Source organism: Carcharhinus amblyrhynchos, chromosome 22, assembly GCF_965287045.1.
Source record: "Carcharhinus amblyrhynchos chromosome 22, sCarAmb.v2.hapA, whole genome shotgun sequence".
Taxonomy (NCBI): domain Eukaryota; kingdom Metazoa; phylum Chordata; class Chondrichthyes; order Carcharhiniformes; family Carcharhinidae; genus Carcharhinus; species Carcharhinus amblyrhynchos.
Window position 1 is genome coordinate 41,581,042 of NC_137345.1, and position 20,782 is coordinate 41,601,823.

At 40.0% G+C, this 20,782-nt stretch overlaps 1 protein-coding gene across 2 annotated transcripts in view; it reads left to right on the top strand.

The window, feature by feature from the left end:
• Positions 1-20,782, top strand: part of trim33 (tripartite motif containing 33) — a 166,345-nt gene that overhangs the window by 36,997 nt on the left and 108,566 nt on the right. For both annotated transcript variants that reach the window (XM_080210202.1, XM_080210203.1), the window contains exon 2: positions 18,885-19,003. In XM_080210202.1, coding sequence (XP_080066328.1) covers positions 18,885-19,003 — 119 coding nt within the window. The remainder of the gene's footprint in view (positions 1-18,884; positions 19,004-20,782) is intronic.

A 20,782-nucleotide genomic window follows, 5' to 3' on the forward strand; every position in this document is an offset into this window, starting at 1 on the left:
AGACTGGCGTTTAATGCCTATCCCAAAATTGCCCCAAAAAGGTCCCCAGAAGCAGGTCTTGGGCCTGCTCCTTGAATCATGTTATCTTGCCATTCAGATGGTAGGATAAGGATGGTAGGTTTCATATAGCATAGAAAAGGCTCTTTGGCTTGTTGAGTCTGCAACAACAATAACTATCACTAAAGTAGCACTAATCCCATTTTCCAGCGCTTGTTCCATATCCTTGAATGTTTCAACTGCTCATCCAAAAACTTTTTAAATGTTGTAAGATTTCTGGCCTCCATCACTTTCCTAAAGCAGTGCATACCAAATTCCCATTGCTCTGAGAAGTGTTTTTGCAAATCCCCTCAATCTCCTGCCCCATATCCTAAAACTGTGCCCCTTCATAACTGACCCCTCATCCAAGGGGAGCAGCCACTTCCACCTGTCCACCCCAATCTTATAAATCTCAATCATGTCGCAAGGTGTCTCTCCACCCCTACCCCTCCCCCTGCAACCCCCTGGTGAATCTCCTTTGTATTGTGCAATCACATCCTACCTATAGTTCAATGACCAGAATTGCACAAACTGCTGCAGCTACGGTCTAACTAACATTTTGTACAGTTCTGACATTACCTTTCTGCTCCTATTCTCTATGCCATGGCAATCCTATTCAGCTGCTGGGCCACCTTCAGAGATCTGTAAATAAATTCCCCAAGATCCATCTGTTCCCCTCAGTTTCCTAATGCCCTCTCATTCATTAAATAGTCTCTTGTCTTATTACTACTATCTGCCTGTCTGACCAACCCATCTGTATCTCCCTGGAATCTACTTCTAGTTGGTCTTCAAACATCATAATCCTTATCATAGAAACCCTACAGTGCAGAAAGAGGCCATTTGGCTCATCAAGCCTGAACCGACCACAATACCATCCAGGCCCTACCCCCATTTTTCTACATATTTACCTGCTAATCCCTCTAACCCTTGCCTCTCAGGGCACTAAGGGGCAATTTTAGCAAGGCCAACCAACCTAACCTGCACATCTTTGGACTGTGGGAGGAAACCAGAGCACCCGGAGAAAACGCACGCAGACAGGAGGAGAATGTGCAAGCTCCACATAGACAGTTACCCAAGCTGGGAATCGAACCCAGGTCCCTGAACTGTGAAGCAGCGGTGCTAACCACTGTGCTACCGTGCTGCCCATTATCTTTTATAAGGGATCTGAATCTTGCACAGGTTTTGTTGTAGAGCATTCTTATCTGTTCACCGAATTCGTGACAAAAATAAAAGGTACTTTGAGCTCCGGTTGTTATATTCTGATGGACAGTGGATGTACAAGCACGTCAAAACGACAGACAAAAGACCAGCTGTTCCATTAAGCCTGTTTCACATAATGGTGGGTGGACAGAGTTGTGACAAATCACTTTATTGCTTTGCCATTTCACACGCGCTCTCAATCAAGAAACAGAAAAAGAAATCCCACAATCAATAACGGAAGAAAACTTGTTTAAATCACCTGAGCGATTTGACTCATCTGGAAGATCACATGAACCAAGCATCACCTGTAAAGGCATGTATCATGTGAACCCTGCCAAAGTCAGGCACAGGTCCAGCTCCCTCTAGAAGGCAGAGTCAACTAGCTGACAGTGTTCCAAAATCAAAACAAATGCCAGAAATACTCTGATTGTGGCAGCATCTGTGAAGGGAAAGTGTTAAAGTTTCAGATTTGTGACCTTTCATCAGAACAAGGAAAAGATAGCAATGTGTTAAGTTTTGAGTGGAGATGGGTGGGACAAAATGAAAGGAAGGTCTGTAATAAGGTGGAAGACTAGAGAGATTGAAAGACTTGGGTTAGTCGTCCAGGGCCAAAGAGAAACAAAAGAATATGCCTAGACGAGCATTTTTTTTCAGTCAGCTGCACATCTACCATAACCAGATTTCCAGCATCTGCAGTATCCAGAGCATGTCAGCTCCCTGGGCAAAGCCTAATATTCAGTCTGTTCCTACTTGTTTGTCTCCGGTCCTCCCCAGCCTATTAAATTGGAAAAGGGAAAGTTGTTAACATATTTGCTGATTGTCCTCCCTGGTGTTATTGGGGGGAGAGGGGGGTTGGGTTGGGTAGAAGTCCACAGTGTAGTTTGTGTGGAGTAGTGATTGACATACCACAACTTTGTTGCATTAGAATATGGCACAAATGCAGATTAAAGTTGTGGTTAGACTCGGGTAATGAGTGAACACTGACAACTACCTATCAAAAACCTGACAAATTCCTTTTCTGTGAAGGGTAGCAGACTTGGGAGCAGTCCCCTTTGTGGCATGGTGCTCAAATGACAGGCCTCTAAGCTAAATAACCAATGTTAATTACAGCCTCTGGCTGTGACCTGAGCCAGTTCATGATCCTGGGTTTAAAGTTTATTGTAACTTGGTGTGAGAGTTCTTATCAGAGTTTTACTGAAAGCTGGATTGATACTTAATGGAAAGAAGCCAAATAAGTTGGTGCATAGTGCTGCCAAGATTATACTCCTCTCAAGTAGATGTGGATACTTTGGAATTTCATTGAACATTTATATTTTAACTGAATAAAGCTAGACTTTGTTATTTGCATGGACATGCGCACTGTTTTATGCCTAGGTTGTGCATGAGATTCTCTGCCATCTACAATTTTAAAAGTGTAAGCAGACAGTGAAAATCACTGCATGCTGACTTTTGGGAGATTTGTTCAAATGCAGACTCAAGTGCCATTTTCTTGTTCCCATTTGGGGTCTTCTCCCCAGTCTTTTTATAGGTCCTCAAAGCCCCCCAGGCTTTCAGATTTTGATCAAATATTATATTCTTGAAAGGAGGATAGGCTTTGATCACTTCTATTACAGGTTGGTAAATTAATTAAAAGTGAGGAGAGCAACAAAGTTTTACATCAGAGCGGGGACTAATTTGAGAAATATTATTTGATGGGGTTTAATGGAATGGCTTCTGAAAAGTGAAGCCATGCATAACCGAACTGACTTATCAAGAATTCAGTCAGTGGAAAAAGTAGTTGAGGATAACGCAGTAAATATATTGTGGATTTTTGAAAGGCACCGTATGATCTTTTCCTAACAAAGATGGAGTGCGCACAAATAATGTGGCCAGCTGGCCAAGAAATGGAAAGCAGACAGTAGAGGTTCCTCAGATCGGAAGAAAGTCGTGTTCACAAGGACCAATGCTAGCACCACTGACCCAACTTAAATTAAGTTTTGAAATTAGGAGCAAGTTAGCAATAAGTTTGCAGATGAAAATACAAATGTAATACTGTGGGATGTAACTAATACTTCGGAAGAATATAACAAAAGGCATTAGGAAATTTGTAGACCAGATTGTTCAGTATAGATAAATGTGAGGCAATGTACTTGATAGGACATGAAACACCATTTGTACTTCTGGAGTACAAGAGTAAAGGGATATAGGAATACAATGAATAAATCATTAAAAGCAGTGCCCATTGTTCAGTTAAGCAAAAATTGCCCAAAAAACTCAAATTTATTTCTAGAGGTATAGAATTCAAAAGTAGCGAAGCCATGTTGAACTTGAATGGGGTGCTGATCAGCAATGCTCACAGTTTTGGTCTTAATATAAAAAGCATGTGAGGGAGAACTTGAAGTGCAAAAAAAATTACAAAGATTGTATCAGAACTCAGTACAGTTTATAAGGTAAGATTGAAATGGTTAGGGCTTTTTAACTTGGTAAAGAAGTCTTGGAGGTGGCCTGATCTATGTCTTGAAAGTTATGAATAGATTTTAAGGTATCTGGAGAGAATGTAGGAAAATTCAAACATTTGAGCCATTAGTATAGGATTGATAATCCAAGCCAATTGTCTTTTCCAGAAAGGGAAGAAAAATGTGTATCTACATCAATCTGGCTACAAAGACTTTAGCCAAACTTCCTGGCAAGCCATGACCCCGACCAGAGGGATTCCTAACCTGCAGAAAGTAGTAGAGTCCTCATTACTTTTAAAGAAGTGCCAATGCCCCTGTAGCTACAAAATAACAAATTTGTAGTAAATACACCAGCAGCTTTATATTTTTAAGGCAGAGCTGGCCATCGGAGGCAATATGTCTACAAGAAAACAGGGTCTCACACCTCAATCTTCTAGACCTGGAAAAATACATCCATTATCCAAAACCCCTTTCTGTACATGTAAAATAAACCAACCCTGTTATTTCACCTCATTTCAAGTTTACATTCGGGTTATTAATAGAGGATTAGGGTTGAAGAAAATACACCACTGTTTATAAAAGGGAAAACATCTTTTCTATTTACGGACAGGTAGCAAGAGGAGGAAATAGGACTGTTTAAATTATTCTTCATCTTGTCTGTAACAGTATAATTTCCTTCAGTGAATATGATTGCAGCCTGCACGTTACCCTAATTTTCATTTTCCTTCATCCCTTCTTGGATGTGCAGCGAGCAATATTTGTCAGCTAGCTTTTTGTGAACAAATTAGTCCTCCCATCTGTTTGTTGCTGTCCTTTTGATATTCACCAAGTTGTCATTGCTTCATTTCTGTTGTTCCTTTGGTGCCATTCCATTATTACCAAATCTAAAAGTTTGATTCAAAATATTCTTTGGGTTTGATTTTGGGGCTTGAGAGCTACTGTGGAATAGCTTTTTAACATATGGGCATATTAAGTGGAAATGTTTGCACTGCCGTTGCTGCTTGACATGTTTTGTGAATCTTATTCAAACTGTTTTGAATTTTTTGCAAAGCAGTGTATCATCTGCTTTACAATCGTAATATTGGACTAGCTCCACCTATTTGATAACGTTCGTAGCATTGGAAAACTTATTCTGCTATGATCGCAGCTGATACTGAACAAATCCGATCCCAGAGTGAAGCCTGGCTTAATGGATCCTTTCTATTTTTAGAAACCATGGAATAAAGTTACTAAACAAATTGATGGAGCCTGTGGCTTAAGTTTTAATGCAAAAATTAAATATTTATTAAAACGAGAACACAGTTGGAAAGGTCTCAAAACAAGCACAAGGTTCAATTTCCCAATATTTCTTTGCCCAACAATATCTTTCCAGACACAATCAATGAAGCGTTTTCATGTGAAGGCACAGTGCTTGGGACTACTACACAAGCTTTTTTTCTTAAGTGAATTCTTGAGCATTCTGTTGTGCTTCTTGTCCAACTTGTGTGTCTCCCTGAGACATTTCAAAAAAATCGTACTTTAAACTCACTTACAGTAGCAATACTGCTAAACTGATCGTTTTTTTTGAATCCTATAACTACTCCATTAAGTGCTGCCCCACTAGCCTTGTGCATTTCTCTTCTGAGAGAGCTGAAAAGTCTCTGGCTTCATTCTCTGGCGCACATTGAAGACAGAAACTAGAAGCAGGATTAGGCAATTCGGCCCTTCAAGCCTGCTGTGCCAATCATTTTGATCATGGCTGATCATTGAATTCAATATCCTGATTTCCCCCTCTTCCCACCATATCCCTTGATTCTTTTGCCTCTACACCTATATCTAGTTTCTTAAAACAACGTTGTGGTCTCAACTACCTTCTGTGGTAGTGAATTCCACACATTCACCATCCTTTGGGTAAAGACATTTTTCCTCACCTCCATTCTAAAAGGTTTACCCCTTATCCTTGTACTGTCACCCCTAGTTGTCTCCCTCACCATTGAGAGCGTGCTTTCTGAATCTATCCTGTTAGAATTTTATAAGGTTATGAGATTCCCATCCACTCCCACTCTTCTGAACTCCAGTGCATGTAATCCTAACCGACTTATTCTGTCCTCATATGAAAGACCCGTATCCAAATAATTGGCCTGGTAAACCTTAGCTGTACTCTCCAGCAAGGATGTTATTCCTCGGATAAGGACATCAAAACTGCACACACTACTCCAGGTATGGCCTCACCAATGCCCTATGCAATTGCAGCATCCCTATCCCATAGTTTGGCCACAATTCCCTTACCACTCTTGGCGCCAAACAAGAATAAACAACTTGTGGAGTTCACGTATTCATTCTTTAAATACCTGCCATTGTCTTTCCTTTCAGTAATGTTTCCCAGTCCATCATGGCCAATTCAAGCTTCGTACCATCATAGTTACCTTTATTGAGATTCACTACTGTTTTTCACTCACTTGACCACGTTTGCTAGGCGTCAGCCCAGTTTTCTCTACTTTGTTTTCCCCACAAAAATCACAAAACATCTGACATTTTTAACTCATCTCTTTAACTTCAGGGTTGTAAAACCTCATTGAATGGATGTTTGTGTGTACATATTTATAAAAACACCCAAAGACCAACCTTCAGCCATAGGTCCACCCAGACATGAAAACAACAAAAAATGAAATGAACCATTTTACCTTAACACAAATATTTTCAGCTTAATTATATATTGTTCCTAACAGTGTGTCATTCAAATATTCAAGGAGGCCTCTGGGTTGTCCTGTATTTTAAGTGTGTTTATACTTAACCACCTGCATCTGTTTCCATGGTATTGAGATAAATGACATATACTTCCTATGTAAATGTTTCTCTCTTATTTCACCTCTGCTCTCCCACTCCACACAATGAAAAAGCAAAATACTAAGAAAGCTGGAAATTTGAAATAGAAACAGCAAGTCGGGCAGCATCTGCGGTTGAGAAATTGAGTAAAAGTTTCATTCTTCATTTGAAAGACTGATTGATTGTAGATTGACTATTGCTGGACATCTTTTGGTTTTTAAGTGTGACCTTGCCTAATTTTAATTTATTTTTCCACTTTGAATCTGTTCTGAACCTACACTGTTGCAATGAAACTTAACACAAGCTCAAATAATAGGCCCATATCTTCCTGTTAGAAATTTTGCAACCGTCCGCTCTTAAAAGTTGATTTTAGCAACTTCGGTCTCCACAGTTTGATGGGCAGCAGGTGCTGCCAATGGAGTAAGTGGCTGCGCCAGAACCACTGCTTTGCTTCAAGCCAAACTTCAAACATTCACTTGGTATATGTGGTTGTTAGTAAGTTGATGGATAAAAGATCTTATTGTTCTAGGTGCTGTTATATGATTTAGTCATTTGTTGTCCAATCAGAGCAGTATCTGGTTTTGTTTGAATTGCCTTCTGTGACATGCAAAGATTCAACTGTTGTACTGGGAACCTGGGGGCTTGATCAATTACCTTGATCCAATGTGATTTTCATAAATCAAAGTGTTGATTGACCTAATGATGCCATTGGCTCCACAAACATGGGGCTATTTATATTATAAAGTTCAGCAACTTAGTCAGTTGAACTGTTATATCAAGTAATTCTAGCTCCAGTACCTGTCTGGTGGTGATCACCCTTCAGGTGGGCGGCATATTGTTTAGCACTGCTGCCTGATAGCTCCAGGGACCCAGATTCATGTCCCAGCTTGGGTCACTGTGTGGAGTCTGCACGTTCTCCCCTTGTCTGCGTGGATTTCTTCCGGGTTCCTCCCTCCCACAGTCTGAAAGACGCATTGGTTAAGTGGATTGGCCATGCAAAATTCTCCCTCGGTGTACTCCAACATGCGTCAGTGTGGCAACTCGGATTTTCACAGTAACTTCGTTGCAGAGTTAATGTAAGCCTACTTGTGACACTATTCAAAAAAAGCTAGGGTGGTGCCATTGGCAGGCCAGAAGTACTAAATTAGGGGGAAAACCCTAGGCATGGTAACTGTGCCAACTACTTGATTTAAATGTCTGCTTGTTTTTATATCTGGAAGTTGATTGCCCTCTGTGGTTAAAACTCTGAAAATGTTCCATTCAGGATTCTAAACAGCACTAGAACCTTTCTAGTTTGTTTGCTTAGATAATAGGAAACAGTGAACATGAATCTACATTATGCCTGATATTTGCAATTCTCCTTATGCTTTTGTCCCATTCTAATAGATTTGTGTGGCAACTATCTAATTTTCTGCCATCGTGCGTCCTTGATGAGCTGCGTAAATCACTTCTCATCCTTTCTAGTACCAACCAGTCTCTTCAGGCATTTAGCCTTAACTGAGTTTTTGCTTGAAGTAATTCTGTTCATAAAGCCCTTTCACCTAATGCAGTGATTTATTTTTCAGATTGAGTAAATATGCGCAAACCTGGTATAGAGAAATGCAATATTTCAGTTGTCTGGAGAAAATATGTTCCAATCAGACAATCCTGTACCCTTCCTCTAAATTGAGACATGCAAGTCCTGCAAGTGAGGACCTTCCTTTTCGAATAAACTAAGGTTAATTTTCTGATCTCAGACTTGTAGAACAGGCTGCTGCTGTATAAGTGCACAGTAAGTGGTTGAATTTGAATACAGAAATAGACAAAGATCAACAACTTAAAGCTACATTCCAAGATGGAGCAAGGCAATTTCTTGCAAGCTGTGCCCAGCATACACTTAAATTCTATCTTTTACTCTTGTTCTATGCTTCTAAAACTTTACCTTTCTCTACACCCTAGCTATGACTGTAACACAAAATTCTGCACACTGCTTTTCATTGTATGGTATGCTTTGTCTTATAGCGGACAAGAAAATACTTGTCACATGGATCAGTATACAGTGAAAAGTCGAATCTAATCAAGTTTTTTTCATAACCTGTTATTATTAGAGAATGAATGACGACAGCAGTAATTTGAATATTATGCAATAAGATGAGAAAGGAATGTATATCACAGACATTTAGATGTTTTGGAATAATTAAGTTTGTTAGAGTAACAAGTCAAAGCGAAAGTGTATTTTCAAGAAAGAACTGAGATAATATGGTGTATTGCATGCCCCCACTCCTCTGCTGGCCATGTATTCAGATCATGGTAACTAGTTGCGTAAATGTTTTCCTCTGATGTTGCTTTTTCTTTCTGCCAATTACCCAAAATCAGTCTCCACTGATACTGACCTTCCTGTGGCCATAGCTCTTTTGTCAGATATTTAGTGATTGCTTTTTTTCTCTTGGTTATTACACAAAGTATATGACTAAGGGCACCATACAAATGCCTTTGACGCTCTTTCTATCAAAAATCAACCTAATACAGCCTTGAAAGTTTTCAGTGGCTCTGCCTTCTCCACTTTATGGTGGTGTTCCGTAGACTTATGGTCTTGGGGGGAAAAAAAAGTCTCCTCATCCCCACTTAAATGGGAGACCCTTAATTTAAGACCTTAGCCAATGCAGTGGCCATACAAACGGGACAAAGGTAATTATGAAAAAGGACATCCTCTGTTTAGTAATTTATCCTGCTGATCTTTTAGTGGAATCCCTTCATTGTATTATTGAATTTGACTGGACTCAAATGAGCCTTAAAAACAAACATTCAAGAGTAGAAAACAAAGTTTTTAAAAAAGGAAAACTTGGAAGAGTTTTAATATTTTCAAATTATACACTGTGTTTATGGAAAGCATAGCCTCCATCCTTGTTCACTGTAGTAACATGCCAATCATTTTACACAGTCCTATTGCAACCAATAGCTATATAAATTTCTGTTGGGAGAACATTTATTGTGGTAAATACTTATAAGAGTAAATAAACAGATTGCTAGTCTGCTGTTTGCATTTATTTATCTTTTTAAAATGATCGCCTAGAAATGAGTATTTTGATAACATTTGTGTGAGTAATATAAGGAAACAGGTTTGTCATCCATGCTTGTTGAGATATCTTTGACCTTGTGTAACTGAAATTATACTTTTTGTACATCTGAGTCATTAAGTATAATTTTACCAAGATGCTTGGGCTACCTGTTGTCATTTTACATAATGTAATTCATCCAAGTGATTTAACGATACTTTTATGCTTCTAAAATTATACTGATAAATAGTTAGATGTGGAGATGCTAGTGTTGGACTTGGGTAAACACAATAAGAAGTCTCATGACACCAGGTTAAAGTCCAACAGGTTTATTTGGTAGCAAACGTCACTAGCTTTCAGAGCGCTGCTCTTTTGTCGGGTTCGTGGGAGTTCTGTTCACAAACAGGACATATAAAGACACAAACTCAATTTACTGAATAATGATTGGAATGTGAATCTTTACAGCTAATCAAGTCTTAAAGGTACAGACAATGTTAGTGGAAAGAGCATTAAGCACAGGTTAGAGAGATGTGTATTGGCTCCAGACAGGACAGTGAGATTTTGCAAGTCCAGGCAAGTCATGGGGGTTACAGATTGTGTGACATAGCTGTCCCATCATATCAGGCAATGGGACCCTGTGCGAGAACCTCTCTGGCTACATCGAATGCATCCTGAAACCTATTGTATAAAGAACCCCCAGCTTTTGTCACGACACTATGGACTTCTGACAAACTCAGCAAACGTGGAGCAGTTGAACCAGGAGCACTCCTCGTCACAATGGATGTCTCGGCACTTTACACCGGCCTCCCCCACGACGACGGCATCGCTGCAACTCCCTCAGTATTCAATGCCAACAACTGCCAGTTTCCAGATGCAATTTTACAACTCATCCACTTCATCTGGACCACAATGTCTTCATCTTCAACAACCAGTTCTTCATTCAGACACATGGAACAACCGTGGGGACCAAATTTGCACCTCAGTACGCCAACATCTTCATGCACAGGTTTCAAACAAGATTTCTTCACCGCACAGGACCTTCAACCGATATTGTACAGTAGATACATCGATGTTCATTGAGTCCAAAGGAAGAAAATGTCAATCACTGAAACAATTATATGATGACATCAACAAGTTCCAGCCCACCGTCAGACTCACCATGGACAACTTTCAGGAATCAGTTGCATTCTTGGACAAATGCATCACATTAAGGACGGGCACCTTGCTGTACCGCAAGCCCATGGATAACCTCACGATGCTCCAGCTTCCACCCTAAACACGTTAAAGAAGCCATTCCCTATGGACAAGCCTCTGTATACTCTGGATCTGCTCAGATGAGGAGGATCGCAACAAACATACCCAGATGCTGAAAGATGCCCTCATAAGAACAGGATATGGCGCTCAACTCATCAATGGACAGTTCTGATGCACCACAGCAAAAAACCACACCAACCTCAGAAGACAAACACAGGACGTGGTGGACAGCGCATCCTGTCATCCAGTACTTCCCCAGAGCGGAGAAGTTATGACATTTCCTCTGGAGCCTTCAACATGTCATTTGAAGATGAACATCTTGCCAAGGCCATCCCCACTACTTGCCTTCAAACAACCGCACAGCCTCAAACAGACCATTGTCTGCAGCAAACTATCCAGCCTTCAGGAGAACAGTGCCCACGACGACACAATCCCTGCCGTAGCAGCCTCTGCAACATGTGCTGGATCGTTGACATGGATGCCATCATCTCACATGAGAACACCATCCACCAGGTACACAGTATGTACTCTTACAACTCGGCCAACATTGCCTACCTGATACGCTGCAGGAAAGGATGTCCTGAGGCATGGTATGTTGGGGAGACCAAGTAGGTGCTATGACAACGGATAAATGAACACCACTCGGCCATCACCAGGCAAGACTGTTCTCTTCCTGTTGGGGAACACTTCAGCGGTCACAGGCATGCAGCTTCTGACCTTTGGGTAAACGTTCTCCAAGGTGGCCTTCATGACACACAGCGCAGAGTCGCTAAACAGAAACTGATAGCCAAGTTCCGCACACATGAGGATGGCCTCGACCGGGATCTTGAGTTCATGTCACGCTATCCGTAACCCCTATGACATGCCTGGACTTGCAAAATCTCACTGTCCTGCCTGGAGCTAATACACATCTCTCTAACCTGTGCTTAATGCTCTCTCCACTCACATTGTCTGTACCTTTTAAGACTTCATTAGCTGTAAAGATTTGCATTCCAATTGTTATTCTGTAAATTGAGTTTGTCTTTATATTGCCCTGTTTGTGAACAGAACTCCCACTTAACTGACGAAGGAGCAGCGCTCTGAAAGCTAGTGGCGGTTGCTACCAAATAAACCTGTTGGACTTCAACCTGGTATTGTGACACTTAATGAGAATAGTTACAGCACAGAGGAGGACACCCATTTAATCTGCCTTTTCCATGTAACACTCTGCAAAAGCAACTCACTCTTCCACTCCCATGTCCTTTACTGTAGTCCTGCAATATTTTTGCTTTTCAGATAATTGTCCAATTCCCTATTGAAAGCCTTAATTAAATCTGCCTCCACACCCCACCTGGGAAATTCATTGCATTCCAGATCCTAACCACATGCTGCATTAAATAAAAAGAATTTCACTTTTGGTTCTTTTGCTGATCAGCATCCTTTGGTTCGTGAACATTTGGCCAATTTCTCCCTATTTACTCTAATCAGTTTTCACTCATGATTTTGAGCATTTCTACCAAATCTTCCAGCCTTTTCTAAAAAGACCAACCCCAACTGCTCCAATCTATCCACGTAACAGAAGTCTTGCATCCCTGGAACCATTCTTTTAATCTTCTCTGCACCAATTTTCGAGCCTTCTGAAGAGGGGTGCCCACAATCGGACGCTATACTGCAATTGAGGCCGAGCCAGTAATTTTTATAAAGGTTCACCATAATCCCTCTTGAGTACTCTACCTTTATTTATAAAGCCGATGTCTTTGTTATGGACAGAGCGAGAAAGAACTACTGCAATTTTTGCCTCTTCTCGATTGTCCATACACAGTAAAGTGTGTGCGCGTGTGTGTGTGTGAGAGAGAGAGAGAGAGACCCCTGGTGTATGGACAATTTGAATAATAAGCAGCAAGCAATTTGTGGGGTTAAATAAAGGGGATTACTTATTTTAATGCTCATGCCAAAATGTAATGCTGTGGAACTGTTGCTTGCACTCATTCTCGCATTCTTTTTTTCTTTCAAACATTCTTTTTCATACTGTGACACATACCACATGGAAGGTACAGTTGAAGAGAATGTTGCACGTAACAGGTTAGGAGCAAAAGAGTACTTTGTAATTCACATTGTCTTGTTCTGGAAAACACGCTGGTGAAAGTGTCATCACTGCTGAAGGGAAGTTTAGGTGAACTCAACAGCCAAACTCCTATGCAAAATGTTTTGGGAATTCTTGAAGGAATGGATTTTCTGCAAGTCACAGTCGCTCGTAGTCTTGTTACCGTGGTCAGTTTGCCGTGTTGGTAGATTGAGAAAGGAACAGGCCTTGGAGACCTCGTACTGTTGTACCCTTCAGTTCTTCTAATTCCTTGAGTTGATTAGCCATTATCCTGGTTTATTGTTGAAAACAATCACCTTTAGGGCGGATTCTCGGAGGCTATTTTCCAGGGCTGAAATGGTCGCTACGAGAGGACACAGGTTTAAGGTGCTGGGGAGCAGGTACAGAGGGGAGGTCAGGAGTAAGTTTTTCACTCTGAGGGTAGTGAGTGAGTGGAATCGGCTGCCGTTGGTGGTGGTAGAGGCGAACTCGTTGGGGTCTCAAGAGACTTCTGGATGAGTGCGTGGGAATTAATGGGATTGAGAGTTATAGATAGGCGTGGTAGGTATGGATATGATCAGCGCAACTTGTGGGCTGAAGGGTCTGTTTCTGCTGTCGTGTTCTATGTTTATTTCAAAAAGACTCCGTCAGTTCAGGAATGGTGCACATGCAGTCTCTAAGTGCTGTATAATTGAATATGTGAAGTTAACTTCATGAGTTGAATTTGCCTTGGGATTGCAAGTTAATACTTTAGTCTTTCATTTTTGGCTAGATATTGAAATTTTGGGCATGATTGTTCATCAGTTAAAATACTTCTTAAACTTGAGTGCATTAATTTCTAGTTTATTTCTTTCTGTCTTTCTTTTTTGGTTTTCCTTCCCCAGTATCCCAAAAACTGCCCCTGATTATTACGATAATGATTTTCAAGCATAGATCAGTTCTTGGAAGCATTCTTTCTTGCCTCTGTACTGTGGAGCTTAAAATAGCAAACCCTATTCTGTGGTTCCACAAAGTTTTATATAATTGCACCTTTTTATATTCTGTACTGCTTGCCCTAAAACCCAACATTCCCCTTTTATTCAACCATTTGTATTTGCAGTGTTGCTTTTTAGGCCATATGAACCTAAATTACAAATCCTCATTCTTCCAAATCATCTAGTTTCCCTCATTCAAAGTATATTCATTTGTTTTACCAAAATGTGTCATCTTGTATTTATTGACCATCTGCCGCCCTATTTGCCTTTTCGATCATCTTTCAGGATCTATAACTTTCTGCGTCTTTCTTTGGTTCTTGGAATTCATTACTATGCCTCTTATTATACTGTCTGCAGATTTGGGTATCATATCGTCTTGTGCCTTGTATTCAAAATATTAATTTACGTAGTGAACAGAACTACATTCTAAGGACAATAAAGTGCTCCTCACTTTCAAACATACTGAAAAATTGCCTGCATTCGTCTTCTATTTCCCCTCTAATCAATTTAACATCTAATTTTGTAGCCTTCCCAAATTCTATGCCGCTTAATTTTCTTTAGTTTTCCCATGTGTGCTATCTTATCAGGTGTTCTGAATGTTCATAATCACCTCATCTGTAACATGTTTACCATTACTTGTGTTGTTTTTCTCTTGATTCTCTCAATTGCAGATCAATAGTACCCATCTTTTGTAGACTTCTTGATACTAAAGCGATGTAGCAGAAACAACCCTGCAATTTTCAGGCATTTGGGTTTATTTCCAGATTTCAACCAGTTTGTGACTTCAGTGTTAGTTTCACCTCGACCAGCATGCATTTTATCCATTTATTGGATGTGGGCATCACTGCACCAGCATTTATTACCTCTCCCTAGTTGCCCCTAAGAGGATGGTGAGCAGGATTAGGTTCTCCTGTGGAGGCATTTTTAGTGTGTCTTGGATGAAGAACATGATGATATATTTTTGAGGTCCAATATATCCATGTAGCAATTTGAAACGGCACTACTGTAATGAGGTGAATATACTCGTATCATCATGCACCAGTGAAAACATGAAGAAAGTTTGTTGTAGATTTTGCAAATTGACCCAATTGATATTTTTGAACTTGATAGGTATTTTTTCAGAATTTCTAGGTAGTGGTTACCTCTGCCATTGAAGGTGAGCAGAAGTAATGTTTCAGCTCGAATTATTAGTCTGTTTGTCTGTGAACAATATATCTGAATCCATCGGCAGCAAGTTCCACAAATTCACCACCCTCTGCGAGAAGTAGCGTTAAATCTACAGCCTCCCAACCTCTGTGTGTGACCCCTTGTCCTAGATTGCCCTGTAAGATGAAACATTTGGTCTACATATACTTACAATCCCTTTTTTAAATTTTATATTTTGATCAGATCTCCTCTTCATCCTTCTAAACTCTAGTGATTATAAACCCAAACTGTTTAATCTCTTCTCACATGTCAACCCTTTCATCCCCAGAATCAATCTGGTGAACTTCCTCTGAACTGCCTCCAATGTCACCACATCCTTCCTCAAATAAGGAGACCAAAACTGGACACAATACTCCAGATGAGGTCTTAACCAACATCCTATACAATGTCAACAACACTTCCCTACTCATACATTCAAGTCCCTTTTGCCTTTCTTATTGCATGCTGCGCCTGCATACTGACTTTCTGCGATTTCATGAACGCAGGCACCCAGATCCCTCTGCGCGGATGTATTTTGAATCTGCTTTCCATTTAGGTAATAACTTGCTTTTCTGTTTTTTTTCTGCTAAAATGGATAACCTCACACATTAAATGCCATCTGCCAAATTTTGGTCCATTCTCCAAGCCTATCTATATTTGTCTGTATAATCTTTATAATCCTCTTCACTGCTTGCTTTCCCATTTATTTTAGTATCCGCAGATTTTGCTGTTACACTCTGTCCTTGCTTGCAGATCACTTGTATAGATTGTAACACGTTTAGCATGATTAATCCACCTAACCTGCACATTTTTGGACTGTGGGTGGAAACTGGATTACCCAGAGGAAAGCCATGCAAACACAGGAAGAATGTGCAAACTCCACAGTCACCCAAGGCCACAATAGAACCTGATTCCCTAGCGCTGAGAGGTAGCAGTGCTCACTACTGTGTTACCATTTAACGCTACTTCTCGCAGAGGGTGGTGAATTTGTGGAACTTGCTGCCGATGGATTCAGATATATTGTTCACAGACAAACAGACTAATAATTCGAGCTGAAACATTACTTCTGCTCACCTTCAATGGCAGAGGTAACCACTACCTAGAAATTCTGAAAACAGAAGGGGCACTAAAAATCATCTGAGTGACCCTGGGTTTAAGTATTAGGATCCAAATTAAAACACTATCTCTAAAGATAGTAGTAATCTCTGAATTATTACCTGAACCAAATGCCAAGTTTGTTCAATCCCACCACTGGCTTTAATTATCAAAATTAAATTTATTTTCCATGTTTTGTTCTTTATTATTAATGCACCTATGGATATTCAAGTTAGTTCGTGCCCGAAGGATAGTTTTTGACTGAAGGATAGTGTTTTTATTTAAGCAGTTGTTGCTTTTGAGTCATAAAATGGTGCAGTTGGAATTGTAGTGCCCGTGACAGTCCAACTCCACTGCATCCCATTTGGGATTGTTTCATGTTCCTGCGTCAAAAGTACATTACTTGTCACTTGTCTTTGTTAAATTTCATCTGCCATGTATCTGCAAACTTTCAAAATTTTGCATCCTGCACCCAAGTTTATTGGTCGTTAAGTATCAAAAACAGTATTTTTCATCAGTTGTTATTTATTATTGTCCCAAGTAGGCTTATACTGGAATGAAGTTACTGTGAAAATCCCCTAAAACTGTCACAGCCTGGTGTCTGTTAGGGTACGCTGAGAGAGAATTTAGCATGGCCAGTGCACCTAACCAGCACATTGTTAGGACTGTGGGAGAAAACAGGCACACCCAGAGGAAACCCACGCAGACACGGGTGAACCTGCAGATTCCACACTGACAGTGACCCAAGCTGCGAATCGAACCTGGGTCCCTGGTGCTGAGGCAGCAGTGTTGACGACTGTGTCATCGTGCTGCTCAATGATGCTTTGTAGTAGTAGAATCTGAGTCCACTATTACTGAGCATCGTTGTGTACTTCAGTCTGAAAACAGTCATTCACCTTGACTCTTGACCATTTGTCTCTTGGCTAATTTTATTTCTATGCTGCCACTTCAACTTTGATTTCCTGGATTTCAATTTTGCCAACTAGTCTTTTATTAGCACTGTATCAAAATGCATGGACTTGATACAACTGTAGTGCTTGCATTGTTTAATTTGTACTTCCAACTTTGGTGAAGCTGTGTAATACCACAATGAGGTGACAAATTGAAGTAATGCAAGGATATTGGTGCAATATCAGAAGTGTGGCATTTTTAAACCATGCTAAATATGCTGTTTTGCATTATTCTGTTATGCCACTTCACTTTCCTGTGCCATTTTCTGCTTTTTCCATTCTTTAACGGGGAACAGCTGTGATTTTATGCTATTTACGCATTCCTAGAAAAACACAACTGCTGTCATATTAGGTTTTTTCTGTTAACTACGTTTGAGAAATTCAGTGCGATTTTCACTGGTAGTTTTACGTTCTGCATAATTGGACAATCTGGGATCAGAGTGCAGATGTCTCGATGCGGCTGATTGAAATGGTTTGAGTGTTTTGCCATAAGATTATACTCTCAACCTTGCAACTGAGTTGTCACAAAGGTTTGGAGATAGACTGACTTCCAATTTTAATCAGAATTGGATGTCCATCACAAAGGATTATTTTAAGTTGTCATGGCTTGGCTTCACAAATTTGCTACCATTCACTTTCTGTAAGCCTCCGCAAAAAATGAAAATGTGCTGCTTTCAATAGGTTCTGAAGGGCAATTAGTGATGGGCAATAAATCCTAGCCCAGCGACATCCCATAAATGAACAAAAAAAAAGCAAGTTGGTGGGGATAAGGTGGAATGCTTATAGAACAGCTGTCTAAATCAACAATGTTATTTAATGGTTAATGTTGTGACTGACATTGAATGTGCAATATGGGTTGTGCATTGAGGAAATCTTGATGCTGAAGTTTTCTCCCTTTTCAACCAAAGACTGAATATCAATTAACTGAATTTGGTCATTTTTAGGAAGTAGATTACTGTTTTTTACTGCCAGACGATAACTTCCAGTGTTTTCATTTTGTGGGAGAACCAGGGTTATGTTGTTAATACACTGTCTGTGTCTGCCATTAATCGCTCTGACAGCATTAATGGTCTGATACAAAACTAGCTTTTCTACACGTTTTGAAGTCGCAGCAGCTTTTTTGTTTTCATCCCTTCAACTTGATTCTGTTAAACCTAGCTGCATTCCAGCTTCCAGAGCTTGGAAGCGAAGTGCCTTTTTAGAGTTTAATATGACCATGTCTTCAAATCATTCTCCCTCAATGGCAAAAATAAACAGCATTGTGCAGCAGCTTTCCCTACTGAAGTAGACATTTCCTCCCACTGATGGATTACAAGTAGAGTACAACTCTACTTGTAATCCAAGTACAACTGTCAAATAACAGTTTGCACCTAAACCCATCATTGCAAACACGTTTTCCTGAGGACTGAATTTGGAAGCCCTTTTGAGTAGAAGGGTGAAATGTGGGAACTATTTTGAGAGATTATTATCGTTGTTACACAAGACCTCTGCAAACATCTTTGCTGGACTTGGTCCATCATTAGTGTGGAAGAGCTTCCAAGTACATAGTTACCTGGAAAGTGGTTTACCTCCTGTGCTGGCTTTATCTTTTGTTGAGTTACCTATGTAAATTGCTGTGCTCTAGGAGAAAATAATATAATGTAGTGAAATCTGCTATTAAATCTTTAATTAAAGTCTTTCAATGTCGAGGAAAATTCCAATTATGCAAATCAAAACTTGTTTAAATGTGCATCCTTAAGTAATAGCATGCTGTTATCTTTGTTCCAGTGAAATGGATTTTCATTTTGGTACATTTTGGCCAAAAAGAGTGCTGTTTCTTGAGGTTAAAATTTCAATTCTTTTCTATCCCCCAGTGGGTGTGATCCGTTGCCCAGTGTGCCGCCAAGAATGCAGACAGATAGACTTGGTCGATAACTACTTTGTAAAGGATTCCACGGAAGGAACAAACAATTCTGATGAAAAGTCATGTCAGGTACGACTGGTCTATTACAGGTGTTTTTAAAATTAGGTTGAAATCCCAAATGCATTGTGAATGAACAATGTTATTTGTACCAGGCATAATGTAGATTCGTGTACAGTGTCATATTATCGACACAAAAAAACAAAGATTCTAGTGCTGTTTAGAATCCTGAATGGAACATTTTCAGAGTTTTAACCACAGAGGGCAATCAACTTCTAGACATAAAACAAGCAGACATTTAAATCAAGTAGTTGGCACAGTTACCACGTGTGAGGTTTCCCCCTAATTTAGTACTTCTGATCTGCCAATGGCACCACCCTAGTTTTTTTAATTAGTGTCACAAGTAGGCTTACATTAACACTGCAGCAAAGTTACTGTGAAAATCTGAGTTGCCACACTGACTGTTTGAGTACATTAAAGGAGAATTTAGCATGGTCAGATCTGAGCACTTCCTATCCAGTTGCCAGATCAGAAAAAAAAAATGAAAATAAAAATGAAGATGACTTTAGTAAGGAGAATTTTATAACGGGACTTACTGAAGGTTGACTACAGACACAATTTAAAAGTTTTGTAATTACAAAGATAATTCACATCAGAATTAAGGACAGAAGACCAAGTGCCTAAAGTTCTGTTCGCTATGGCCTTGGCTCTGGTACTGACACTATAGAATTGGCTTATGTTATTTTTGTCAGTTCATTATCATGTACCCATATGCAATCTGTGACTCAGTTGATAATTCTTTCCTGTGAGGCAGAGGATTGTGGGTTCAAAACCCACTCCAGAAGCATGAAGTAAAATCTAGGCTAATATTCAGTGAAGCACTCCACCTGTACTATACAGTTGCGGTGCTGTCTTCCAGGATACTTTAAATTGAGGCTGTGCCTTCTCTATCAGCTGGACATAAAAGATCCCCGGGCACAACTTTGGGAAAGGAAACAAACTCATGGTGTCCTGGTCAATATCTGGCCCTCTGCTTTTAGTGATGTTGATTAATTGTTATCACATTACTGTTTATGGGAGCTTTGCTGAGTCTAAATTTGTCATATTTCCAACTTTGCAACAAGGGTTATGTATAAAGTCCTTCATTGGTTATGAAGTGCTTTGTGATGTCATGAAAGGTGCTATAGAAGTTCAAGTCTGCCTTTTTTGACATGTTTTGGGTAATTTCTTGGCTGAGTTTTAAAACCCTGATAGCTATGGAAAAATTGAACAGTTATTGAAGATTGCATGTTATTCCTCCTCTCACCACCTGTTTAGTCTCATCCTTCATTGGGAAAATACTGTACCCAGCTACTATAAATAACATCCCAAGTTTCTTCACAGTAGCAGAGTAAAGGAGATTGACAGGTGGAGGTGTTTCAGAAAGAAATTCCAGCAAGTGGGCTTTACATAAAAGAAAGAGTGGTTAAGAAAGGAGCTTAGTGGAATGTACAGATGTCAGTGGAATAGCATGCTTGGGAACTGTTTGGTGTGTTCCTGTTGCAAAGGAGGTTAGATAGTTGGAGGGGGGGGAAAACCATGGAAAGATTCTGAAGTGAAAACAAGAATTTGAAGTGTGAAGGTGATTCATGGTGAGAATGAGGATGCTAGACATATTGAGGTAGGATGCAAACAGCAGAATTTTGACATGCTGAAGTTTATGGACGGGTTGCCACTGTTCCTTTGCCGTTGACTTTATTCTCTCTCTGGCCACTGTCTTGGGTTGGTGATTATATACACCTTCTCTGTCATTTTATTTTTGACCTATGCACTTCATTACAAAGTTTGTTGATCTGCGCCTACCTCACCCCA